Source organism: Sus scrofa, chromosome 15 (assembly GCF_054392235.1).
Source record: "Sus scrofa isolate SSC_HxYL_T2T_F1_AM1 chromosome 15, Sscrofa_HxYL_maternal_Yorkshire_Landrace_v2.0, whole genome shotgun sequence".
NCBI classification, from domain to species: Eukaryota; Metazoa; Chordata; class Mammalia; order Artiodactyla; family Suidae; genus Sus; species Sus scrofa.
In genome coordinates, this window is record NC_139397.1 from 105,849,874 (window position 1) to 105,877,325 (window position 27,452).

General features: G+C 36.5%; 1 protein-coding gene across 3 annotated transcripts; it reads left to right on the plus strand.

Annotated features, from left to right (window-relative positions):
• The first annotated feature begins 142 nt into the window (after window positions 1–142).
• On the plus strand, window positions 143–23,848 carry ZC3H15 (zinc finger CCCH-type containing 15). 3 transcript variants are annotated; one of them, NM_001444698.1, is made up of 10 exons: window positions 143–327; window positions 9,413–9,514; window positions 13,719–13,830; window positions 14,951–15,103; window positions 15,527–15,618; window positions 17,388–17,570; window positions 19,291–19,437; window positions 19,603–19,704; window positions 20,569–20,692; window positions 23,047–23,848. In NM_001444698.1, exons 1-10 carry the CDS (start codon window positions 253–255, stop codon window positions 23,235–23,237), a joined length of 1,281 nt encoding a protein of 426 aa, NP_001431627.1. In that variant the 5' UTR covers window positions 143–252; the 3' UTR covers window positions 23,238–23,848. The 3 variants fall into 3 exon arrangements, 1 of the variants encoding a protein (NP_001431627.1); XR_014828741.1 differs by having other exon boundaries at window positions 185–327; window positions 17,388–18,363; window positions 18,887–19,437; window positions 23,047–23,847; XR_014828742.1 differs by lacking the exons at window positions 19,291–19,437; window positions 19,603–19,704; window positions 20,569–20,692 and having other exon boundaries at window positions 185–327; window positions 17,388–18,855; window positions 21,032–23,847.
• Window positions 23,849–27,452: the final 3,604 nt, after the last annotated feature.

Consider the following 27,452-nt stretch of genomic DNA (forward strand, 5'->3'; position numbering starts at 1 on the left):
CCCGGCCCCCTCCTGGCTTGCCGGGGCAGAAGCGCACGCGCAGCTCCGCTTCCGGCCTCTGCTCCTCGCTACCCACAATGCTCCGCAGCATCGACCTGTCGCAAAGGCCGCATTTCAGCAGCGAGTGAGCGACTAGCTTTCCGTGCGGTGCGGCGGCGAAGGCGGCGCGCGTCTTCCTCCTCCTACCGCGGGGCCAGAGTCGCTGACGGTGTCCACTGCGCTCAAGTCTGGCCAGTGCCACCTATCTCCGCAATGCCCCCCAAGAAACAGGCGCAGGCCGGGGGCAGCAAAAAGGCGGAGCAGAAAAAAAAGGAGAAGATTATCGAAGTGAGTATCCGCCCCCACCCCCACTCACGCCGCGAGCCCTCAGGAAAGCAGCCTCTCGGTTCTCTGCTCGCCGGCTCCTGTTCGCGTCTTCCGGGGCCACGTGCCCCTCCCTTTGAGTCTGTGTGGCCCACTGCCCCTTCTCCAGCCCCTTGATGACGCTCGCTGCCTCTCGTCGCTATAGTGACGCTCTTGGCGCCCCTGCACCCAACCTTTGCTTCGGCTACACAGCCGTCCTCACAGAATGTGAGGCGGAAAGACCCCCTTCCCCCCGCCCGTTACCTGTCACAGGGTTATGTCCTTCGCTAGTCATCAAAATTGAAGACGATTCCAAGGCTTGTTTTTAAAAAATACGTTTAATTGGCTCTTACAGATTCTTTCTGAAAGGCGGATTCATTACGAGCCTTTGTGTTCCTTTTTTCTTTACCCGTCACCTGGGAGAAGTAGTTACTTCTTTCAAGCCAATAAATTACTTTTTCGTGGACGTTTTCTATTCATCTCTAAACTGTTTCAACTTATATAAAGAAAGGAGTTTTCTCTCGTGTTGCAGCCCTATTTTGTACACTGCGCTTGTCACAGATTTTGAGATTAAATCGAATGATGTTTGAGAGGTTACGTAGATGTCAGTGGCTATGTTGAGTGCTGTACCCGAATTTGTTTTTTATGACACACACACACACATACACATTCTTTTAGTGCGCTGAACCTGTTGCCCTTTAATGGCAGAGGAACGCTATTGACGTTCTCAAATATTGTTCTCAAGTGTTTTATATTTGCCTTCCAAAGACTGTATCAGTGAGTTTCCTTAAGAGAGTGAACGGTCTTTGAGATTCCATAAAAGTGTTATAGCCCTCAACAAGATATTTCTTCTCTCAATTCTGCTATTTTAATGCTTCTAATAAAAATAGTTTTTCTTGGGCGTTAGAAGTAATTGGAAAATCCATGACGGTTTTCCTGCATAAGGTTTATCTGAATAATTAAAATTCTGCTAATTGGATTTAACTAACATGATTATTTAGAATTCTAGTAGCCTTGGCCAAGTTCAACTCTTATTCAGAACCTGTATTCTTATTGCCAGTTTGTGCTATTTAGGACTGTCATGAAGTAGCATAACCAGAGATATGGAAACAAAATGATTTTCACCCTACCATCTCTGATCACCTTTTTGAACAGTCTAGATTCCTGGCACTTTAGTAGATTTCTGAGGATGGTGATCCGATGGCATTTGGTGCTGCATAAACCAAGGGCATTTTAGGGACGACATTTTACTTGTCAGCTTCCTTTACTGAGTGTTGAATTAACATGTTAGATTACAATGCAAAGTAAAACTTCCCTGTAGATGTGAAATTAAATGGTACATGACAATTTAAAGCATAATGTATGCATTATCTAGTTTTATCTATTTACAGTTGCTTTTACTTTTAAATAAATATTTATTTTTGTTTTAAGGAATTGTACATGAAAGTATTTATAACATCCCATCAATTAAAAATGTTAAATATATAATGGCTCCATCTTATGACAATGTTATTTTTAAGTAAAGAGAAAGGGACTTCAGTTTCATTAAGAAGCCTTAACCAAAGAAAAATGCAAAATAATCAGCATAGTCTTTAACCAGCCAAAAAAATTTTAACAGAAGCCCACCCCAATTAACATATGTGGTGAATGACTTTTTTTTTTTGTATGATAGTAAATGTTTTTAAATGGTAGTGTGCTGCATGGATGTGTGCACAGAGATGTGTGTGTCCTACCAGAGAGGTAGGACAATATTGTAAATTGTAGGTTAAGTTATATCATTTTTTGTGAAACTAGATTTATAGAGAATATTGTATTATCCAGCTTGGTTAGCCAACAGTATAACTATGACCATTTTATTCAGTACTATAGGTGACTTTTTTTTTTTAACATGCCTAGAGCTGTAGCATGTCTCAATGACTGTTGCAAGGGCTTGAGGACAGTTAAAGCAGGCTTAGCTCTCAGCTCTTCAATCAGACTTCATCCAGAATGGTACTTTATCAGTTTATGTATAGATTTCTACAGTTTTGAATGCTAGAAAGGATTTTTATTACCAGAGCCTTTAAAAGTTAAATGAAGTAAAATGTATACTTTTGAAAATTGTTTTAAATATTTTACTTTTTAATGCAGTTTTTAAAGGCTTCCATCTACAATTATTATAAAATATTGGCTCTATTCCCTGTCTTGTACAGTACATCCTTGAGCCTCTTATACCCAATAGTTTGTACCTCCCACTCTCTCACCCCTATATTGTCCCCCGCCACACACGCAGACACACACTCTAGTAACCACTAGTTTGTTCTCTGTTTCTGTGAGTCTGCTTCTTCTGTTACCTTTACTAGTTTGTTGTATTTTTTAGATTCCATTTCTAAGTAATACCATGCAATATTTATCTTTTTCTAACTTATTTCCTTTAGTATAATGCCCTACAAGTCCATCCATGTTGCTGCAAATGACAAAATTTCATTCCTTTTTTTGGCTGAGTAGTATTCCATGGAGTGTGTGTGAGTGTGTGTGTGTGTGTGTGTGTGTGTGTGTTCCGCATCTTTGTCCACTCATCTATTGATAGACACTTAGGTTGTTTCCCTATCTTGGCAAATATAAATAAAGCTAGTGTGAACGTTGTGGTGAATGTATCTTTTCAAATAAGTGTTTTTGCTTTGTGGGGGTATATACCCAGGAGTGGAATTGCAGGGTCATATGATAGTTCTGTTTTCAGTGAAGTAAAATATATTTTGTGACAGACTTGTAATGAATGTAATTGAAACCTAGCTCATACTGGTTATTGATTTTTATGAGCGTAATTTTTGTGGAAAAATTATACCATCATATACTATATTTTGACATACAAAAGGCTAATACTTATTTCCGAGACTTGTTAATTTTTGAAGATTTTATAGAACTATGTCCTGGGGAGTTCCCCTCGTGGCTCAGTGGTTAATGAATCCGACTAGGAACCATGAGGTTACTGGTTCAGTTCCTGGCTTTGCTCAGTGGGTTAAGGATCTGGCGTTGCCATGAGCTGTGGTGTAGGTCGCAGATGCGCCTGGGATCCTGTGTTGCTGTGGCTCTGGCGTAGGCCAGTGGCTACAGCTCCAATTCGACCCCTAGCCTGGGAACCTCCATAAGCCTCGGGTGCGGCCCTAGAAAAGACAAAAAAAAAAAAAAAAGAAAGAAAGAAATATGTCCTGGAGTTTCCGATTTGGAGCAGTGAATTAATGATCTGGCTAGTTCCTGGGGAGGCACTGGTTTGATCCCTGGCCCAGCACGGGAGGTTAAGGATCATGAATTGCTGCAGCTGTGGCATAGGTCACAGCTCTGGCTCAGATTCAGTCCTTGGCCCAGGAATTTCCATATGCTGCAGGTGTGGCCAAAAAAAGAGAAAAAAAAAATATGTCCTCAAATTCTAAGTTCACCAAAAATTGATAGTTAAGTAGAATATATGCTTTTAAGCAGCACTTTGGAAGAGACGTTAAAATAAGTGGTTGTACTACTTACATCTATACCTCTGTTGTTTCCATTGCCACCACCATAAACACTTATTTTAGAAAAACAACAGTTAGCTTTTGATAACTCTTAAGCAAGTAAAAAGAGGCATGAGAGGCAGTATAATTTAATGAAAGAAATATCACCTTGGAGCCAGAATTCATCTCACATTAAAATTTCAAACTCTAGTTTTAGGCCAGTTACATGACCAATTTGAACCAGTTTCTCATTAGCAAAATGGAGCTAATTTCTAGATTACAGAGTTTGGGGTTAAAACGAGATGGCATATGTAAAGTACCTGACATGGTATATGTTCAGTAAATGGCAGCTGTTGTTAATTTATTAATATTATAAGTAAGAACTAGTTAGGGGAAATAATCAGACTGACCAGCACTATTTATACAGTATGTACTTTCTGTCGCTTGAAATAATTTCCTTATTTATTTTTTATTTCCCTATTTAAACTCATGAAATTTTCTCTGTTTAAACTCACGAAAATTTTCATGGGTTCATTTGCGTTTATAAGTATTTTATTTCTGAAATGAGTATATCAAAAAGGGTTATTCTATTAAACATTCACACAGTTGTCTCAGATGGCATATACCATTCACTTTCTTTTGGCTAAAATTTAATAAACTGAAGTCAGCTTTAGGAAGTGCAAGTTTTAGTAATGGAAAGGGGGAAGTAATCTGGATTTAGGACATCCAGCTAAAGACCTGTAGCAGCAAGAAAGTAGTAATTGAGATCTATAGGCATAGGACCCAGTCGTGTAACCGTGTCTTTTTTGTGTGTGTGTGTGTGTGTGTGTGTCTTTTCTTGGGCCACTCCTGCGGCATATGGAGGTTCCCAGGCCAGGGGTCAAATTGGAGCTGTAACCTCTGGCCTACGCCAGAGCCACACAACGCAGGATCCGAGCCACGTCTGCAGGCTACATCACAGCTCACCGCAACGCCGGATCTTTAACCCACTGAGCAAGGGCAGGGATCGAACCGACAACCTCATGGTTCCTAGTTGGATTTGTTAACCACTGTGCCACGACGGGAACTCCAGGACCCAATCGTGTAAAGGATGGGGAAAGAGAAATGATTCTTGTTGCCAGTGGAAAACTTCAGATAAGGTCAACTGATTGCTTGTAGTTGAATTACCAGCAACACAATAGCCATTGAATGGACAGACAACAAAAACAGTGCGTTTAGGGGGAAGGGACTGACTCATGAGTAAAACAGTGCTAGCCTTTGCTTAGCCTAGTGTTCCAAAAGGAAGACTCCAGTTATCTTGGAGTACTGTTCAGTATTAACCTGCTCTCCCAGCCTCTTCATTTTTTTAAACATTTTATTTTAAGGAGTGGAGGCTAGCCCATAAAAGAAGCAGAATTACTTAAAAGCAGGATTACAGGGAAGGGGGAGAAAGTGTCGATTATAAGTGAAGTCTGGAGTTCACTCTGTTTTAAGGCTTTTGGAGCCTCCTGAAGCCATCTTTTTTCTAGAATTACTGCCTATTTTCTAAACCCCTTTGTATTTAACTTCCCAATTCTGAAACACATACTGTGCCTTTCTTGTTACCTAACCTTTGGGACGTTATTAATCTAATGAGGACCACTGTTTCCCTAGGTTTATTTTAACCATAATTTGGGGTAGAATGTAACTTCCGGTCTTTTCATCTTATATCCTTTAACCCTTAAATCCAGGTTAATCCTTAGGTGAAGATCTGTCCTAAACTCAAGAAAAAGGGGGAAAGCTGAATTGCAAACTATCCTATTTTCAAGAAGTACTGTTGGTATACTTTTTGTGTACCAACTGACCCAATAACCTAAGTAGCTTTCTCTGGGATATAGTTTTTCATGGTGGAAAGAACAAGTCCTTTGCTTGGAGTCAAATATACGTTGGTTCATATATCACTTGGCCAGACAAAATTCTCAGTATTTTGGGGAAAGAAGAGAAACAAGTCATTTACAAGTGATGAATTTGCACAACTTCTTTAATTCTCTGAGAAGTGTTATTACCTCTTTTTTGCAATTGAGGAAAGAGAAACAAATTAAATAACTTGCCCAAGGTCACTACGATGACAAATGACAGAGTTAGGATTTAAATCCAGGAAGTCTGGCTCCACAGTCCTTGCCTTTAACCATTGTGCTTGCCTCTTTGTAGTAAATCTTTGATTTTCACAATGATCCCAAGAGGTTAGAGTGATATCCACCTTACAAATAAGAAAACTGGGAAAAAAGGGGTAATTTGCCCAGTTCTTTTTGGGATTAGAACTTGAACTATCTGACTCCAGAGTTTATAATCTCAAATCATTACACTATACAGGCTGCCCCTTATCCGCAATGAAATTTCAAAAGAGTTGTTGAACATTCTGGGTTTCATATCCACATTTACAGAATGATACAATAGTACATCATAGGACTGTTAAGAGGATTCAGCTTTACTTTATATTCAAGAGTTTATTTACTGAATACTAGATAAATAAGTGTCCCTTATCTCTAGAAAAAATTAGTGATTTCCAAGCCCTAACCTAATTAGAGACTTTCAAAACACAACTCATTATCTCTTTAGACTGGTTAATTATATGCTAAATCAGTGTAATTAAACCTGGAAAACTTTTTCTTCTGGGAGCTAGAGTTTATACAACTCTACCAGAAGCTGTTGTTATGAGTACTTTTTTTTTCCCCTTAGAGGGCTTTTTTCTTTTCTAAGTTTTCATATGTCAGTATCTACCTTGTTATTTGGTCTTGTTTATTCAATTTGCTTCTTCTGTATAGTTACATATGGTGCATGAGTTGAACTCCAGATATGCTTTTGGTGAGTCATATGTAGATGGTGTTGCACTTTGAACCTGATATTTTTATCTAGAGTTTTCCTTCCCCTGCCCCCCACCCCAGGAGACCTCACTTTTTGTAAAAGGAAAGTAAGGAATTTCACACCTGGTTGCTGCATAGGATCATGTCTCCATATGTCACTTTACCCTTGACCATCTTCTCTTCTAATTGGATTGAATGTTAAACTCTCTTTTCTCAAAAAGCAGGAGAAGCCAGCCATAAAAAAAAACTCAGTGCAGAGAATATCAGCTTATATGTGCCTCCTACTACCTTTTTTTTTTTTTTTAATATGCATAGGCTATAGGAAATTCATACAGAATTCTGTAACATGATGCAATATTAAGACATAGGCACTTAAGTAGGGGAAACTAAAGTTTGGATGTATGAATGGATATAGATGTGGTGAATAAAGAGAAACTTCCCAATGAGAAATAACCTTTTAGAGCGAAAACCCTCTTGAACTTTGCAATCTTAACATTGAAAGATGTTTTATTAGTTTTTTTTTTTCCATTTTCAGCTCGTCCACATAGGTATATATCTCTGCTTTAGTTAGAGTATTTTCTTCCTGTAACCCTTTTCTTGGAAGTAATAACCAAAATGAAGGCTTTAAAGTAGCCAGTTAATTTATTTCAGACTAAATGCCTCTCAGAGGATCTCAGGTGACTTTCAACAGTTAAGACCTTTTTGCCTCTTCCTTGCTGAAACCCACCAGTTATAAACAAGAGAATGAGAAAGAGATATATACTCCATCTTAAAATTAGGAGGCATCTATAATTTTTGAACTTCAGCATAAGAAGATTGATAGTGAAGTTGGTTAACTGGCTAAGTAGAGCAGAGCAGTCAGGCCTAAGTGTCCACCTAGAAGTGTACCATTTAGAATCAAGTAGATCTGCTCTGCAAAATTCTGGAAAAGCTTGACAATGGGAGGTAGTAGGTAATGCAGAAGGCTGAAAACTGGGAGTTTAGAAGTATACAAGTAGCTTACAGTTATTATCTCTGCAAGAAAGGGGACATGGATAAATCAGGCCTCTCAGCTTCTGTAACTAGGCACAAAGGATATAAGGGGCGTGGTTAAAATGTGAACCTGAAAATGACACTAAGGAGAACTCTCTGTGCAGTAAACTAAGGCACATTCTCCCACCAGCCCTTTTCTCCAGTCCTTTAACCAAGCTTATTCTTGTAGTTAGAGGATCCCTCTCCAGAGAACCAGAAGACAGGAAAAAAGACCAGTGTTTGGTGGTTTCCTGACAGTCTTGCCACCTGTTCACCTAAGAGTGAAGCTTACTGGATCAAGCTTTCTCTTGTTAGTTTCCTAGGGCTGCCATAACAAATTACTACCAACCAGGTGACTTGAAACAGCAGAAATTGATTCTTTCACAGATGTGGAGGCTAGAAATCTGAAATCAAGGGCAGGCAGAGTATGCTCCCTCGAAAAACTCTAGGGGGAGAATCTAACCTTGCCTTTTCCTGGTTTCTAGTGGCTTCTGGCAGTCTTTGGCTGGTGGCTGTGCCACTCCAATATCTCTGTCTCTTACTTCACATTGCTTCTATATCTGTGTGCCCTTTCCTCTTCTTATAAAGGTACCAGTCATTAGATTCAGGGCCCATTGTAATCCAGTGCAACTTCATCTTAATTTATTATAGCTGCAAAGACCTGTTTGAAAATAAAGTCACATTCTCAGGTCTGAGTAGAAATGAATTATGGGGGGACACAATTCAACCTACTGCAACCCCTAAAAGTACTTTGTGCAGTGGCTTCTAAATGTTTTTGTACTTCATACTTAATAAATATGAATGAGTAGATGAAGACCACCGTTAGTGCCTTGTACTTAATGAGTATTCCATAAGTGATAGCTGCTGTTGTATTAATAGCATTCTCAAATTACCGTTTAATAATATACCAAATTTAAAATGTTGCTTTTTAGTTAGGTATGCTTCAATTTTAATATTTTCATTTTAGCAGCTGCTAGTAATATATATATATTAGAGTTTGAGTTGTTTAAATTTGTTTTGAGAAGGTAACTCTACCCCCCCAAAAAAATCCAGAACTTAATGCATCTTCTTATGCAGTATTTCCCAGAGTGTGTTCCAATAGTTTCATAATTCTTCAGGATACTCTGAGAAAAATGCTTTCTGGGATAAAATGAGATTTGGGATTGTTGCCTACCATATCCTCTCTAGTAAAGGCTCTCCGATATCTTGGCTTAAGAATGAAAAGCCCTGAGGAGTTTCTGCTTTGGCACAGTGGGTTAAGAATCCAACTGCAGTGGCTCAGGTCACTGTAGAGGTATGGGTTCAATATCTGGCCTGGTGCAGTAGGTTAAAGGATCTGGTGTCCTTCAGCTGCAGCTCGGGTTCAGTCCCTGGCCCAGGAGCTTCTATATGCCTTGGGTGTGGCCATTAAAAAAAGGAAGAATGAAAAACCCTGTTAAACAAGTATTTTCCTGAGCTTATTTCACTATTGAACTAATTATCCTAATGTAACAGCTCTGTGCATATTGTCATACTGATATTCCAAAGCATAATTTAGAAAAAGCATCATAGAGTAGCAAGTTTAATGTGATGTGATAAGTATGCATTGAATCCTAAAGAATTCCAGGTGATGTTTTGAGGTCATACGTTTTAGTGTTTTGCATGTCTGTATAGCAGAAAGAAAGAATAATTATCTTGCCAATAAGTATGTGAAAGAATGATTTTTAGATGTGACTGAAAAAACAGATAAGAAATTAATACAAATTGCTAAGTATTTCAATACCTTCTCTCATTTAGGATAAAACTTTTGGTCTAAAGAATAAGAAAGGAGCAAAGCAACAAAAATTTATCAAGGCCGTCACTCATCAAGTTAAATTTGGTCAACAAAATCCACGTCAGGTAAATAACTTAAATTTTTGCATTTTCTTCATGTATTTAATACAGCATTGTTGCAGATAAAAAGTTTGATATTGTGTTTCAAGATGGAGTTCTACTCTATAAATTTTCCTGTATCTTGCCTTTGTAACTCAGCAATATCTTTTAAATATTCCTCCAAACCATTTTGATATAGCTCTTAATTGTAATGGCTGCATACTATTCTGTGAGATAGATGTACTGTATCCATCCATTTCACCATTTATCAGTAATCACTTTAGTTCCAGCTATCTGATATTAAGAACAGCTCTACAAGAAATATCCTCGTATATGTATTTTTATATGCATTTGTGCTTTTATTTCTATAGCATAAATTATCAGGTGGCACATTTCTAAAGGGAAATGGATTTCTCATTTTAATAAATTTGCCTGGTGATTTTCCATAGAGATTGTAATACTTTGCATTTTAATTTGCAATGCCTAAGTTTAGGTACTAATGTTCTTCTTAATCTTTTCCAATCTAAGTATATAGTGATACCTCATTTTTACTTTGTTTCCCTTACTCTTAGTGAGTTTGAGTATCTTTTCACATGCTTGTTGGCTATTTGGATTTGTACTTCTCTGACTTGCCTATCAGATCCTTTGCTTTTTTGGTTATTTGTCTTTTTCTTGTCAATTTACGAGAGACACCTTTCGTCTACATTATAGATAATTTGTGATGTTTCTGTTATATTTTGCCATACAACAGTTTTTAGTTTTTGTCTTGTCAGATATGTCTAGCTTTTCTTTTATATGGTTAAAACATCTCCCCGCTGCTAGATTATGTGTGTTTTCCCTAGATTTTTTCCAATTATTTTATTTGCAACAGTCTATAATTTGTCACATAAACTTATATTATACTAATTTTATTTTCTTTTAAATGAATGGTGACTTATACCAGCATCCTTTATCTCATTGAGTTGAAATACCCCTTTTGACATATATTAAAGTCTCATATGTGTTTGGTTCTATATCTGGATTTTCTTTTCTACTTATTATCTCTTTCCCTAAACCAGTATCACATTGATTTTTTATTATAATGGGCTAGTAACATAGTGTGTTAGCTCTTAAGGCAAGTTCTTCCCCCCTCAGATGTTGCTCCTTTTCTATTTTTCTTGGCTGTTCTTAAGCATTTATTTTTCCATATGAATTTTGAAATTATTTTGTCAACTGGCAATTCATTCACAAAATTTAGCATCATTTTCTTCAAATCTCTATTCTCATTTCTTCATTTTCTATAGATCTTTCACTTTCTTGAGTTTAAGAATTTATAGACACAGACCTTTATTTTTAAAAGTACTTTTTCACCACCCTATTTCCTTTTCCTTAACTTTCAGAAACACTTTTTTTTAATTTGAGAATATATGGATATATATTTTGAGATAGTTAACCTCTGTTACTAAATCTGTTTACAGATTAGTGCCCTCAGCACTTTTCTCTCTCTTACATACAGTTTGACATTAGAGCCAAAAACTTGATCTTCTACACTACTGATTTAGTAGCTTGGGCTAATAAAAATGTTTTTTAGGCCTTGGAATCAGATCACTGTAGTTATGCATCCCTCTATCTTGCTTGTTACCTGATGTTAAATTATTTAGTGACACTGGTCTAATTTGTAGTATAGTGAAAGGGGAGTTACCCTTGTAGGGTTTCTGTGGTAGTTAAATGAAAAGATGATGTAATTCTTTTAGCATAATATAAGAATTCATTTCAAACATGTTCCTCCTCTGTTTTTTCTTCCAGTGGACTGTATATTGACTGATAATTTCAGATTTCATAAACTTGAGAAAGTCCTAAAATTGTTGTGGTTGTTAGGCTTGCTAATACATTCAATGATACATTTTTGATAATTTCTTGGGTACCCAGACTTTTATCTGTGAACATGAAATGTCTAACCACCATACTTAGCATTAGAGATGAGCAGCAGGCTTGTCGTTAGAGCCAGGCAAAAAGATGCCCCACCCTGGGCCCTGCGCTGCAGAGAATGACTACTCTGTGTCCTCTCCAGACATAGCTCTCCTCACAGTAGCTCAGGGCCTAAAAAGGTCAGTTAACCCAAGTCCCTCTTTGGGTATACTGTGTTGCCAGTATGCCCGAAGTAGTCAAAAGAAGGGTATGTGCTAGAAGTGTGGACAGAGCCTGGATCCATACTGTGTCCTCTTCTGCGCTTTACTCCTCCCAGCATATATGTGGTGGGATGAAACTTGGGGTGGGAAAAGGAGGAGCCAGGGGTTGACTCTTGCTTTATTGCTGTGCTCCAGTATGAAACTCCATGGAACCTAAATATTTTAAATTTTAAATTTGAACCTGTTCTTCCATGTCCCAAGGTAATGTTTGTCAAGTAGGGGTACGAACCATATTTTATTTAACATTAGTTTGATTTTTAACCTATTAATATTTTAAAAAATGGTTTGTAGGCCTCCATTGAACTCTTGCTCTGGGCCCCGTAAATGTTTGAAATGAACCTAATGAGCAAAGATTACATTTATTTAAAATAAAGTGATTTAAATTTTTTTTTAGAAATTTTTTTCCTCATTTTTCTATTTAAACATATCTGACTACATATGGTCAAAGTCAGGATTTAGAATGCTTTTAACCCTAGTAGAGTACTTGGCCATTCCTTTCCTAAAATTTCCTCTCCCTTTAATACTTTTTTGTCCTGGATTTCTTTGATGTTTCTTTGTCCCTTAAATGGGTTTTTTAGGTTCTGTTGGTTTTAATATTGGTGTTCTTCAGGGTAGTGTTCTCTCTCCTTTACCACTTTTTTATGCTGTCCTTGCATAATCTCATACACACCCAAAGTTTAATTATCTGAAAGCAGCTACTTCTAAAATCTTTATGTCAAAGCAGACACTCTCTCCAGGAATCAAGATCCATGTCCACTTGCCTTGTAAATAGCTCTGTCTAGATGCTTTCTAAACATCTCATGCTCAGTGTGTCTAAAACTGAGTTCATCTCCTCCTCCTGCCCTGAAACCTATTCCTCCTGTATTCCTTTTCTTATTTAACAGCACTAACCATGCATATGATAACCCTAGACTCCCTTATACTTCATGGCCAGTCAGTGACATAGTCCTAACAATTCTACCTCATTAAGAGCTCTCCATTCCTTGCTTCTAATGCTTATTTTAAGCTCTTGTGCTTTCTTGCTTACAGCAGTTGGATTAGCCTTCTAATTTTCCTTGCCTTCATTCGTGGTCCCCCCTTCACAGAGTTCATTCTTCTAGTTCACCCTTCACAAAGTTGCCATTGTGATCTTTATAAAATACAATCTGATTATGTCATTGGCATACTTCAAATTCTTGAGTCTTGTACTGTCACCTGATGATACAGTCCAAGTCCAAATTTCTCATTGCTGTTTCTCATACCTGTTCATATCTTTGCATTGGTTGGCTGTTTCTGCATTTCTTGACCATCAAAAGAATTCATCCATAAAGTCAGTCTAATTTTCTTAGGCATATAGGCATTCTTTGTTCCCAGAGCACCATGTATTATATTATAGCTGTTGACATGTCTGTCTTCCCATTAGATTCTGAGCTTCTTTAAATAAGCATCTTTGTCTTTTCATCTTTGTATTCCCTGTCATCTAACATAGGACCTGACATATAAATGTTTGGATGAATCCTCTAATCATATTAGGTATGTAAATTGTGTGCCTGGAACTATGTCACATGTCATGTTTGTTTTGTTTTGTTTACTCTCCCACATTGACCTAGCCCAGTATTTTTCTACAAGGGTAATTATAAGTGTTTGGGTTGGTATAATTCTTTATTACGTGGGACTGCACATTTCAGGATATTTGTATCTGATCTTCAAAATACACCTACTTATTTCTGGGGAGTGGGTTGTTACAAGAAGAAAATCCCAGGTGAGAGCCATTTGCTAAAAATGCTGGGCATGTAGCATATACTTAATAAATGCTTACTGCTATAAACTTTTGAAAATGCTTTTAACTTGGCATGGTACTATATATAGATTTTTCTTTCTTAAAGTCAAGATTTAGCAATTTCATTTAATAGTTTAACCACACCATTTAATATATACTGAAATGCCATTGTAATGCTGGTATTAAGAACTATACATATAATATGGAATTGTCTTTGTTATGTCACTGATAAATATTATTGTATAGTGAAAACAATTTTATTATACGAAATCAAATTTACGTGTTATACCTGGGAATGTTATAGGTAGCACAAAGTGAAGCTGAAAAAAAGTTGAAGAAAGATGATAAGAAGAAAGAGTTGCAAGAGCTAAATGAGCTATTCAAACCTGTAGTTGCTGCTCAAAAAATAAGTAAAGGTAAACTTTGTTTCAGAAGTGTTATTTTTTCAAGTGTAATTCATGTTTTAAAATTATTAATGTGGGAATTCCCATCGTGGCTCAGTGGTAATGAACCTGACTAGGATCTGTGAGGACACAAGTTCAATACCTGGCCTTTCTCAGTGAGTTAAGGAGCCAGTGTAAGTCACAGATGCAGCTCCGATTCAACCCCTGGCTTGGGAACTTCCACATGCCACAGATGCGGCCATAAAATGACAAAAAAAAAAAACAAAAAAAACAAAAAAAAAACCTGTTAATGTTTTCTTCAGATTTTAATCCAATTGTGTCTGCTATGAAAATGATACTCCCAGGAGTTCCTGTCATGGTGCAGTGGAAACGAATCTGACGAGGAACCATGAGGTTGTGGGTTCAGTCCCTGGCCTCACTCGGTGGGTTATGGATCTGGCACTGCCAATGAGCTGTGGCGTAGGTCACAGACGAGGCTCAGATCCTGCATTGCTATGGCTGTGGTGTAGGCCAGCAGCTACAGCTCTGTTTAGACCCCTAGCCTGGGAACCTCCATATGCCGCGGATGAGGCCCTAAAAAGACAAAAAAAAAAAAAATGATACTCCCTTTGTCAAAATTATCTAATCAATGACTTTCTTATAGTTCCTTTATGTGTATAGCTATCCTGTCATCATGCTTCTGTATATTCGGCCATTAGCCCTGCACTTAAGGCAAAATTAAGAATTTAGGCAGTCTACTAATATCGAATCTTTGATGGTAGCCGAAGCAAACCTATGGTTGTAAAAACTGTAACTCCCAAACTCTTGGTGGTATGCCTCCATTTATATTTCTCTTTTGCCTCCTATCTCACTGACGTCAGCTAGACAAGTGACTATAGAATCACCTATATGTTGGTTTGGTTTCCCACCCCTTGCTCTCTTTTGATAAGAGGAAAAGAAACAAAAATGGTTATAAAATGCTATAGAAAGAACTTTAAAGAAATGTCTTAATATTCACCTATATGTGGTATTTTCCTCTCATACCAATGAATGGAGAATAACAAGTTAACCAAAAGTAGTTCTATCTCAGAAGCTATCTATACTTTATGATGTGGCAGATTATAATACAAATACCGTATGCCATTTGACATAGGTGCAGATCCCAAATCTGTGGTATGTGCATTCTTCAAGCAAGGACAGTGTACTAAAGGAGATAAATGTAAGTTCTCTCATGACTTGACTCTGGAGAGAAAGTGTGAAAAGCGAAGTGTTTACATTGATGCAAGAGATGAAGAACTTGAAAAAGGTATTTTTTAAAAGGCATTTCTTAAAAGTAAATGTATATTACTTTTGGTTTGTTGTTACCATGACATTTAGTAGTTTAAAGACTATTTTGGTAGGACTATGTATGTCCTAAAGAATAATTGTTGTTGTTTTTTATAAAATCTGAATTTGTCATGTTATATCCTTCTATTAAGTAAGTGAAAGTGGCTTATTTTTTACTTGTCTCTGACCCTTCCTTCCAATACTATCTTCTTATTTGCCTAAACTATTTAGATTTTGGTGAATAATCTCACAACACTGTTTATTACTACCTTTATTGTTTTAAAAGGAAATGTGTTAGGTTATGAGTCTTATAGTACAGCTTTCCTGTGTAAGGAAATATGTGATGTGTTTTGGGAACCATAGATAAAATTACAGCATTTAGTCTTTGTATCTCTTTATTTAGATACTATGGATAATTGGGATGAGAAAAAACTGGAAGAAGTAGTGAACAAGAAGCACGGTGAGGCGGAAAAGAAAAAACCAAAAACTCAAATAGTATGTCCTTTTCTTGAATTAAGTTTCTCTGTGGTATTTATCATTAGGGAGAATTATGTGGCAAGGTATATTGCTGCTGTTTTCTACTGGATTGTTCTTTAAGTTAAATTGGATCTTTTCATAAAGATATGGTGTGTCAAGCTTTGTTTTTGGAATGTATACAAGTGTAAGTTATACAAAATTAGATTCTTGTTCAAAAGTATCTTGAAAACCAGATGCCATTTTCTGAGGTGGTTGTACTTTCTCAAACATGGATGAACACAGTCTCATTTTAGATAAGCATTCTTAATTTTTTGTGTGCAAAATGGAGGGAGAACTGTTAAACTAACCCACTCAATTCATAATTTATTCTGTTTTAATGATAGGGAAACATTAAATCACAATGAAAATATGGTTATATATGAATTACAGAATTAGTTTTTGGTACATAATGATTCTAGTATTCCAGGAAATGTACTTTTAAAGATTGGTGCCTTGGAGTTTCCTTTGTGATGCAACAGAAATGAATCCCACTGGTATCCATGAGGATGCAGGTTCAGTCCCTGGCCTCGCTCAGTGGGTTAACGATCTGGAGTTGCCATGAGCTGTGGTGTAGGTCACAGACTTGGCTCAGATCCCTCTTTGCTGTGGCCGTAGCATAGACTGGCAGCAATAGCTCTGATTCGACCCCTAGCCTGGAATGTCCATATGCTGAGAGTGCTGCCTTAAAAAGAAAAAAAAAATTGGTGGCTTATTTATTTCTCAGATCCTAAATTCATGTCCATATATTTGTCTGTAGTACAGTTACAGTGAAAAACCTTACTGTGTTAGGAAAACTAAATACTACTTTTATGTACCTCTGTTGTGTTTTTTCAGGAAAAGAATGTTGCTTAGTAGTTAATTTTTCCTCCTTATTTGTAGAGTGTATTACGTAAGGCTTCTTGCATCTTGCACCTATTCATGTTTTGAAGGGTCACTGTTCTTTGTGGTCCTGTTGTACCTTGTTCCCTCTTCTTTTTGTCTTTTTAGGGCCCCACCTGTGGCATATGGAGGTTCTCAGGCTAGGGGTCGAATCAGAGCTCTAGCCGCCAGCCTACATCACAGCTACAGCAATGCCTGATCTGAGCCGTGTCTACAGCCTACACCACATCTCATAACAATGCTGAATCCTTAACCCACTGAGCAAGACCAGGGATCAAACCTGCATCCTCATGGATACTAGTCGGTTCGTTAACCACTGAGCCATGACAGGAACGCCATCCCTTCTTTTGGAGGGGGGCACTTATAGCACATGGAAGTTCTCAGGCCAGGGAATGAACTCACCCCACAGCAGTGACCCACCTTGCCTCCCCTCTTAGATGTAAGAAATTACTATAATTCCAGATAATTCAAATAGTGTTTATATCTTTACTGAATGTGATTAATTTTTAGGAAAGATCAAACCAAAACAGTTACTGATTTTGTTGTTTCATAACATTTATATTTTTTCTATTTAAAAACCAGACTTCAGATTACATTTACAAAGGCTAAATGGCAACGAATCCTTTTTGTATAATTCAGCTTAGACAGTGTCAGAAATAGGAACTTCATACTGATCTTCTCTAAAAGGAATTTATCATTGTATTAAGTATTTTAAGATTGATTTATATACATTTCTGTACAAAAGGTAGTATAGTCTGTTTAGTCTAAAGATGTGAATAAGAAAAATATACTTGTTTTATATACCTAAGCATTTACCTTGGAAAATGACCATACTAAGTCACTACTTGTGAATAATATCATTTCTATAGGTGTGCAAGCATTTCCTTGAAGCTATTGAAAACAACAAATATGGCTGGTTTTGGGTATGCCCTGGAGGGGGTGATATTTGCATGTATCGTCATGCACTTCCTCCTGGATTTGTATTGAAAAAAGATAAAAAGAAAGAAGAGAAAGAAGATGAAATTTCATTAGAAGATCTAATTGAAAGAGAGGTAACTAGTATCTTTTTTCTGCCATAAAACGCTAAAGCAATATTTATTGTGAAGTTCTAATATTTACCACTTGGGGGCAGTAGCATTTTGTTAGGAAAGGGAAAAAATGTTATGATCTTAAAGTTGCCTTAATTTTTATATGATTATTATTGTATGTCTAAAAGGTAAACCTAGCCGTAATTGTTAGCCAGTAGTGACATTAATTTTAGGATTATGAAACAGTTTTTTTTAAGTACTAGCTACTGGCATATCAAATAAATTTAAGATTTGATATGTACTGGTATTTTAATTTGTATGAATTAAAATATTTTTATTCAGAATAATTAAACATGAAATTTCCAGTGTTTTCCTTGATGTCTTTATTTTTTCACTGTTTTACTAATTTACCAGTTATTAACATATATGGAAGTAGACAACTCCACTGCAGTTTTTTAATTACATATTTTGTCATTATTCTTGGACTTAAAACACTCACTTTGGTGGTAGAGGGGAATGAGTTTCATTGAAGAGAATCTTCAGCTGCCGTCTCTGGCTCAGCACAACGGTTTTATTCTTTAAGCTAGCAGGTAGGGTTACGGAGACAGCAGATGTGACCCCTGGCAATATGACCCCTGGCAGTGACGTGAAAAATATTGAGATTATTAGAAATACTAGATTTAGGGTTGTATACTTTAAACTGCATCTATTTTGTCTTATCTTAGATAATCCAGATATATTTGTGTAAGTATCTAATGTTGAGATTATATACCTTTGTTTTTAAAAGAACATAATTGTTTGGTGTCGCACATAGCAGGCAATATACTATAATAGAAAATGTGGGCTCTGTAGTCAGATATATTTGGGATTACTACTTGTCTTCTAGTTCTGCCACATAGTCACTAATAACCTTTGGTAAATTTCCCATCACCCTTTGTTCAAGTACTTGTGGAGATGGATATGTTAACATATGTGTATAAAAGTTATTTAATAGTGTATACCTGGCCAGGAGTTCAGGAAGTGTTATTTTTCTGTGTATTTATTACTTGATTATTGGCCCTGAGGAGCAGATGGTGCCTCTTGACTCGTTTTTTTTTTTTTTTTTCTCTTGAGGAACACAAATGAAACGTGGATGTTGTCTTGGTGCTTTTCATATTTATTTTTTCGGCAATTGATTAATGTTAAAACTATTTTTTGTGACATCTTACTTTCAATTTTGAAAAGAACTCTAATTCAGAATGATATTTTATATATATATATATATATATATATTTTTTTTTTTTTTTTTTGTCTTTTTGCTTTTTCTAGGGCCACTTCCAGCAGCATATGGAGGTTCCCAGGCTAGGGGTCTAATCAGAGCTGTAGACGCTGGCCTACACCAGAGCCACAGCAACTTGGGATCCAAGCCTCATCTGTGACCTACACCACAGCTCACGGCAATATCGGATCCTTAACCCACTGAGCAAGGCCAGGAATCAAACCTGCAACCTCATGGTTCCTAGTCAGGTTCGTTAACCACTGCACCATGACGGGAACTCCAAGAATAATATATTTTATAATGTTTAGAAATTTTTATATCTATGGACACTCATTTTCTTCCTGCCAACATAAAATGAAGATAAATCTTTTACTTAATGTCTTCATATCAGTCATAGGCAAGGAAGACTAGATTGAACTAAGAGAAAATTATTAGATATTATCACATATGACTTTTGGGGGGATATTAACTTTTTTATCTTTGCAGCGTTCTGCCCTAGGTCCAAATGTTACCAAAATCACTCTAGAATCTTTTCTTGCATGGAAGAAAAGAAAAAGACAAGAAAAGATTGATAAACTTGAGCAAGATATAGAAAGAAGGAAAGCAGACTTCAAAGCAGGAAAGGCATTAGTGGTATGTCCCAAACTCACTGAAATAGATTGTCTATTCTTTCTTTCATCTTACAATTTCTAGACCATGCAAAATTTTATCCTTATTTAATTATGTGTATTTCTGAAATCAATGACCAAGAGATGTTTGCATTTTGTCCTGAATTTACATATGTGTGTATCTGAATAGATCAGTGGTCGTGAGGTGTTTGAATTTCGTCCTGAACTGGTTGATGATGATGATGAGGAAGCAGATGATACTCGTTACACCCAGGGAACAGGTTGTGATGAGGTAAGAGGACGCTTTGGCACCTCATCTCCTTATGTTGATTGAGGAAAACACTAGAGAGTGCCAATAGAGCAGTGTAGTTAAAAGTGTTAACTTTGGGACCTTGATCAACTCCTGACTCTAACCTGGGAAACTGGCTACCCTCTAGGCCTCCACCCTCATCCGTAATAACCGTAATGATAATCCCTACATCACAAGGTACTTGTGAGAATAAAATGAGTTAATAAATTTATATTTCCTTATAGTTCTCTATAGAACTTAGGACAGTACCTAATATATAGTTATATGCTTATGTGTATTAGCTATAAAATATGGTTTATTCTTCTAAAAGAAGAAAGGCCTTTGTTTAATATTTTATTCTAAAAAAAATCAGACGATAGAGACACTAAAAAGTACAGAGTTGGGAACAGGAGACAACAGCCGAATTATTTGGTTGTAGACAGACTTAGTATTAGCAGAGTTGTTCGTTCTTCATATGGTTATCGTGACATTCTGACTTCTGTCTTTGAGTTGAAAGATTAAAATATACTCTGTATTTAAAAATGTGATGTCAGAGGAAGAAGCTTCAGATATGGCGTTAATATTTAAGAAGTTTAGAAAAAGAAGTAAATTTTGGCAATATAACCATTTGTTTTTACCTGGCAGTAGTAATAATTTAATTTTATTACGATAGATGTCAGAAGTTCCCTGGTGGCTCAGCAGGTTAAGGATCTGGTTGAAGCTTTGGAGCAGGTTCAGTCCCTGGCCTGGGAACTTTCACATGCCTGAGGCATGGCCAAAAATAAATAAATATCAGAGGTAAAAGGCAAGTAATTTATGAAAACTATTCTAATTAATAACAACTTTCTTTTCTATGTGTTTTTAAAGGTTGATGATTCAGTGAGCGTAAATGACATAGATTTAAGCCTGTATATCCCAAGAGATGTAGATGAGACAGGTATTACTGTAGCCAGTCTTGAAAGATTCAGCACATATACTTCAGAAAAGGATGGTAAGTATGCTAACTTTTGCATAATTCTAAGAACTCAAAAACTGTGTAAAGGGGGTTAGATCAGGCTTGGCAAAACTTAGATGCTTGCAGGGATCAGACTGGTAACATAAATGTGTGATTTGACCATATATGAAAGTAGGGGGAGTTCCCATTGTGGCTCAGTGGTTAACGAATCTGACTAGGAACCGTGAGGTTGCAGGTTTGATCCCTGGCCTTGCTCAGTGGGTTAAGGATCCGGCGTTGCTGTGAGCTGTGGTACAGGTTGCAGATGCATCTCGGATCCTGTGTTACTGTGGCTCTGGCATAGGCCAGTGGCTACAGCTCTAATTGGACCCCTAGCCTGGGAACCTCCATATGCCACAGGTGCAGCCCTAGAAAAGACCAAAAAAAAAAAAAAAAAAAAGACAAAGTAGGGAATAGTGGAGACTGTGGAAATTGGTATCTGGTTGGATATTGAAGCCATTAACTGAGTATGAGATATTTTGGTTATCAAAAGTGGCATTATCTAGGTTACTGTTTAGACATTTTTAGGAGGAAAAGGTTTCAAAGTCATCTGCATTGATAGCTGAGAGTGAATGAACTCACCCACAACACATAAGAACATTCTAGAACAGGCTGTAAAATCAGTGTTTTAAGAGTAGTCAAAAGAGAAAAAGCTTGGTAAAGAGACTGAGAGACAGAGAAAAAATTAAAAGAGTTTTGAGAAAAATCAAGTAGGATGAGGATTAGAAATAATCCTTTAATTGTGATTAGGGAAGGAGTTGTAGGAATAGGGTACAGTTTTCATTGGAATGGCAATGATATAGGAATTTGGGGAAAAAAAAGTTCTCGTTCTTAAGAACTTTGTTGAAGGGGGAGACATGGTCATGAGAAGGGCTTTTTAGCATAAGATAAATCTAAATATATTTATTGGTCAGAGAAAAAAGATCTAGAAGAGAAAAAAAAATTGAACATGAGGGGATATTAGGTATAGAAGCCAGATCTGGAAGTATAAGTAATAAGTTCAGTTAAGAGTGAGAATGGAGAGGAGAATGGCTAGGTGTATTTGAAAATAAAGCTTGATAGTATAATTTATATCTAATTGTGCCTTAAGTGAGGAGTTTGAAAAGTAAAAGTTTGGCACGGTTACTATGAAAGAAAAATGTAGAATACTAATCAAAGCAGAAGTTGAAAGAAAAAAAGCTAAACCTTATTTTTACAATAAAGGAATACAAGTTACAACTTGAAAAACTGGCCTGCCCTCCTGAGATCTGAGAATGTTGTTAGACTATTTTCCTAATATACAGACTGATTTGCTGCTTTTAGAAATAGGGCTTCAGTGACAATAGACACAATTGTAAGTACGTCAGAGGTTATAATCTCCAAGAATTTGTCATCAGAGATGTTTGAAATAACTAAACTTTAAATTAGGGTATTAAAAATTGTCTTTGTTCAATATTGGTCATTGAACAAAAAAAGGCAGCATTTTTGTTTTCTCCATCACATGTCGATAGCCTGAAAGGAAAAGGGAAAAGTAGCTGCAGAGCCCTAGGTTATTTATTTTTCTTTTTTCTTCACAATTTGAAACAAGATGAAATGTTTCTGCATTCACACTCATTTACAGCATTACAGCTAGTGTGATTTAACTACTATTTGTAAACCAAGAGCTAAGTAGCTGCTTATATAATAAATATTTTTTGCTTCCATAATCACTTACTCACACAGTATGTAGAAGTTGACTGTTTCAAAACCTAACAGCTAGGTCATGTAGAGAACACAAAGTTGTGTAAGATAAATCTTGCCCTCAAAGGTATGAGCCATTAAGCAATCAGATGTCTACAATGAAAGACATATTTTATAATAGATATTGAGAAATGATACAAATAAGCCCAGAAAGAGATCAGTTCTTGTTATAGTAATCTTAGGGAAGATTTTCATGGAAAAAAGTGTAGGAGGAGTACCTGTTGTGACACAGCGGAAACCGAATCCAACTAGGAACCATGAGGTGGCGGGTTTGTTCCCTGGCCTTGTCAGTGGGTTAAGGATCTGGCATTGCTGTAGATGTGGTATAGGCTGGCAGCTGTAGCTCTGATTGGACCCTTAGCCTGGGAACCTCCATATGCTGAGGGTATGGCCCTAAAAAGCAGGAAAAAAAAAAAGAAGAGTAGGAGTCCGCTTGTAGTGTTAAGGATCTGGTGTCCTTGCTGCAGTGGCTCAGGTCACTGCTGTGGCATGGGTTCGATCCCTGGCCTGGGAACTTCCATATGCCACGGGTGCAACCAAAAAAAAAAGTAGTATCAGTCTGTGACTGTCAGTTGCTAATGGTCTAGTGTTTTCTTTTTGTAGGCCTTATTGATTTCAATCTTTATTTTTAGAAAACAAATTAAGTGAAGCTTCCGGAGGTAAGGCTGAAAATGGTGAAAGAAGTGATTTGGAAGAGGACAACGAAGGGGAGGGACAGGAAAATGGAGCCATCGATGCTGTTCCTGTTGATGAAAATCTTTTTACGGGGGAAGATTTGGATGAACTAGAAGAAGAATTAAACACACTTGATTTAGAAGAATGACACCAAACAAGTCATTGAAAAAATTAAGCCAGCTCAGCATGAGTTGAAATTGACTACATTAATTATTTTCCACCTAGAATTCTTCAACAGGATGTTTTGTTTCCCATGCTGATTCTGGAGGGCTTATTCTCCTCCAAAAAGGAATATTTTCCCTACATCTTGTCTTCTGACTTTGGCTACATCTCATAGTAAGTTCAGAGTAGTTCATGATAAATTAAAAATATAATGGTCATTGCAGAAAATAATTGATTGTTGTAACTGTCCCACTCAAGTAGGAAGTATAACTGCTTTTCCAGCTTTTGATTTTCATTGGGCATGTGTTATTACAAGGACAACATAAATTTAAATTACCCTTCATTTAATGCAGTTTTTAATGAGTGATTTTATTTCCTTTGTATTTATATGTTTAAAAGACTGCCTAAGATATGAGCCTGTACTTCATAAAGAAAACTGCATATGCAGATTCAGTATTGTATATCTTTGGACAATTAAAAAGGAACTTCATTAATCTGACAGGATCAGCTGCAGTGCCCTGTGTTAAGCTGTTTTAAACTTTTTCCTTTTCTTTTTTGCCAATAAAGTTGTAAATAAAGACCATGATACATTAAAATCCAAGTACATGGCCCTTTTTTTCAAGTTTTTCTATGAAAGTTTTCTTAGCATTTTGTTAGTTAACTATCACAGAAGGCACAGACACTTAAAGGGTTCTGTTAATGCTGACCACAGGAGCGTTAGAGTGCTGACAGCACTGCTCTGAGTTTTATGAAACCAATGCTTAGCTTTGAAGAGACCATAGGTAATGGTATATGAAAGGGTAATTCCTGAATTGATAGAACCAAGTACTACTTAAGCATCATTGTGGAGATCCATAGTGTTAAAGTAATGCATGCTGAAGTTTGATTACTCTGAAAGAGTATAAACAAATCCACCAGAAAACTGGGCTTTGGAGCCTTTGACATTGAGATCCCCTGAAAAATTAGAGTGATAACTTTAAAATGGCCATAATTTGCCAATGACATATTTACTACTAGTTATACCTTTTTATCATTTTTATGTTAAGTGTATTTGCAAATATTAATACAGTGCTTCTTTTGTTACCTATAAATGGATTTAAGGAAACTAAGATAATAGCACTAAAATGTAGGATGCTGCATCATATAAATTGTATAATTTTTAAATCTCTAAACCTTAGTTTCTTTGCATAGAGAAGTTAAAGTGCTTCTGAACTGTAAAACCTAAGAAAATATTATAAATCTTGTCATAATGTTAACAAAATGGAAACGATAAAGTTGATAAAGAAATTGATTTCCTGGCTGTTCAGTAATAGTACTATACTTGACATTTTTAAAATGTGGAGTATGAACCAAGTTTCCCATCTACAGCGGAAGTATACATAAATACTTTTGATGAAAGATTTATTCCTTTCTTTTTATAGAAAAGTTTTAAATGTTATTTATTGCGTTAGTGAATAATGAAACATTTAAGAATTAAAATATTGAAATACAATTGATTTAAAATGTGTTAGTTTTAGGTGTACACCAAAGTTATTTGATTATTTATATATGTATATTTATTCTTTTTCAGATTCTTTTCCGTTATAGGTTATTATTACAAGATATTGAATGTAGTCCCCTGTGCTATACAGTAGGTCCTTGTTGTTCATCTGTTTTGTATATAGTAGTGTGTATATGTTAATTCCAGACCCCTAACTTAACCCCCACCCTTTCCCCTAAACATTTTCAATTTAAAGTATTACTGCCTTACAGCAAGCATGTGATTTTGAAAGCCAATATTTCTTTAATCAGTAAGTTAAAGGGAATATGCTGCATTGTAGACATAATTTTTGATAGGCACAATTCTTTAAATTTAGGACAGCCTTCATCTATCCTGCCCTTAAGTGTCTTCCATTAGAAAACCAATGTATGTGGAGTACCTGCTCTGGCACAGTGGGTTAAGGATCCAGCATTGTCTCTGCATCAGCGTAGGTCACAGATGTGACTCAGATTTGATCCTTGGAGGGGAAATTTCCATTTGCCATGGGTGCAGCCAAAAAAAAAAGAAAAGAAAAGAAAGGAAAACAATATATGTTCGGAGAACACAAAAAAGCATTTTAATCTGAGAAAATCAAAATGCAAAATTTGCTTCTAAATTAACGTATTCAGGGATACATTGGAGTTACTGAGGGTTCAGTTCCAGACCACCACAATACAAAGTGAATTGTGCAGATTGTTGCGAAATACAATAACAAAGTGAATCACAAATATTTTGGTTTCATAAAAGTTAGGTTTACAGTATGTCTGTTATGTCTAAAAAACAATGTACATTCCTCAATTTTAAAATACTGCTAAAAAATACTGTCATCCCAGCTTTCAGGAAGGCATTGTGTTAATATCAAAGATTACTGACCATAGATCATTAAAACATAGTAATGAAAAAGTCTGAACTATTATAAGAATTACTAAAATGTGACATAGAGTCACAAAGCAAGCAAATGCTGTTGGAAAAATGTCTGATAGATTTGCTCAGCAAAGTGCAATAAAATGCCAACATTGCATTTTTTAACAAATTGAAGGTAGCATCCCTGCTTCGAGTGAGTCTCTTGGCATCATTTTTACCACAGCGTTGTTATTGCTATTTTTTAACGTTTAAACTTTTTAAGATATAGTACTGTTGCACAGTTCAGTCTCACATAAACTTTTATACGTACTGGAGAACAAATTTACGTGACTCACCATACAGCAATATGCACTTTATTGTGGTGAACTGAACCTGCAGCATTTCCAAGGTATGGCTATATTGTTCACAGTGCAGTTACCTTGTCTTATTAGTATAATAACTCTGAGTTTGGCTCTTGTTTTTCAAACCCATGTACACATAACTTTAAATAGTTTTTCCTTACAAATTTCTTTTATATAATCCCATCGTTAACATTATAGGTCTCTGTAACCTAATTGTAATTATGTAACTTCATTTTTAAAGGTATATGGTTTAGAAATTTAGAAACTTATTATGTAAGCCTTCCACAGGAGAACTACAGTTTTGTGCTTATTTCCTTATACTTTGTAAAGTGAGATCATTTTACCAAACATGAAAAGTTTTCATTTTCTCTTTAACATCTAGATTACATCAGCCTATACACTTTTTATCCTATACTCAATATCAGTTACAGCCCATAATAATGATTCTTTGTTCCTCAGAATCTTTTGTTTTGTTTTTCTTTTTAGGGCTGCATCTGTGGCATGTGGAAGTTCCCAAGCTAGGGGTCAAATCGGAGTTATGGCTGCTGGCCTATGCCACAGCTGTAGCAACGCCAGATGCAAGCCACGTCTGCAACCTACAGCATAGCTCATGGCAATGCATGGATTCTTAACCCACTGAGAGAGACCAGGGATTGAACCCACATCCTCATGGATCTTAGGTTGGTTAACCACTAAGCCATGACAGGAACTCCCTCATCAGAATCTTTCTAATGCAAAATAGTTAAATTATGAATTTTAACTTTTTTAGCACAAATGGTTTACTTAATACCATAAACCCACCATATGGATGGACTGATATAAAATTATGTAATTTTGTACCACATTTTTAACACTTTAACTAGTTCTGACCATTAAGTAATTTAGAATGTGATAAGAATGAAGCGACAGGATCAGACATGTAGGTGCAGCAGATTAAGAAGGCATTGCATCTGTGCTCAGGTTTTAAAACACAAAGTGGATAGAGGGAGTTTGTGACAGAGTTGACATAATTGGAGTTCTCGGGTGTGGCACAGAGGAAACAAATCCAACTAGGAGCCATGAGATTATGGGTTTGATCCCTGGCCTCGCTCAGTGGGTTAAGGATCCGGCATTGCCCTAAGCTGTGGTGTGGGTCACAGACATGGCTTGGATCCTGCTTTGCTGTGGCTGTGTTATAGGCCAGCAACTAAAGCTCAAATTCAACCCCCTAGCTTGGGAACCTCCATATGCCTTGGGTGTGGCCCTAAAAAGTGGGGGGGGGGGGGGTTGACACATAATTAATAGTATTGTGTGTGTTCTATTCATATTTTATGAAGAGCTTTCAGGATCACAGGCCACAGACTATTCACTCTATATATAAAATTCAGATCTGTGATTCTGATAAATATAATATTATTTTAAAGCTTCCAGGTACTTAATACAGTGCATTTGTACAATATGAACTCATATACATTTGTAATGAATGTATCTCAAGGAA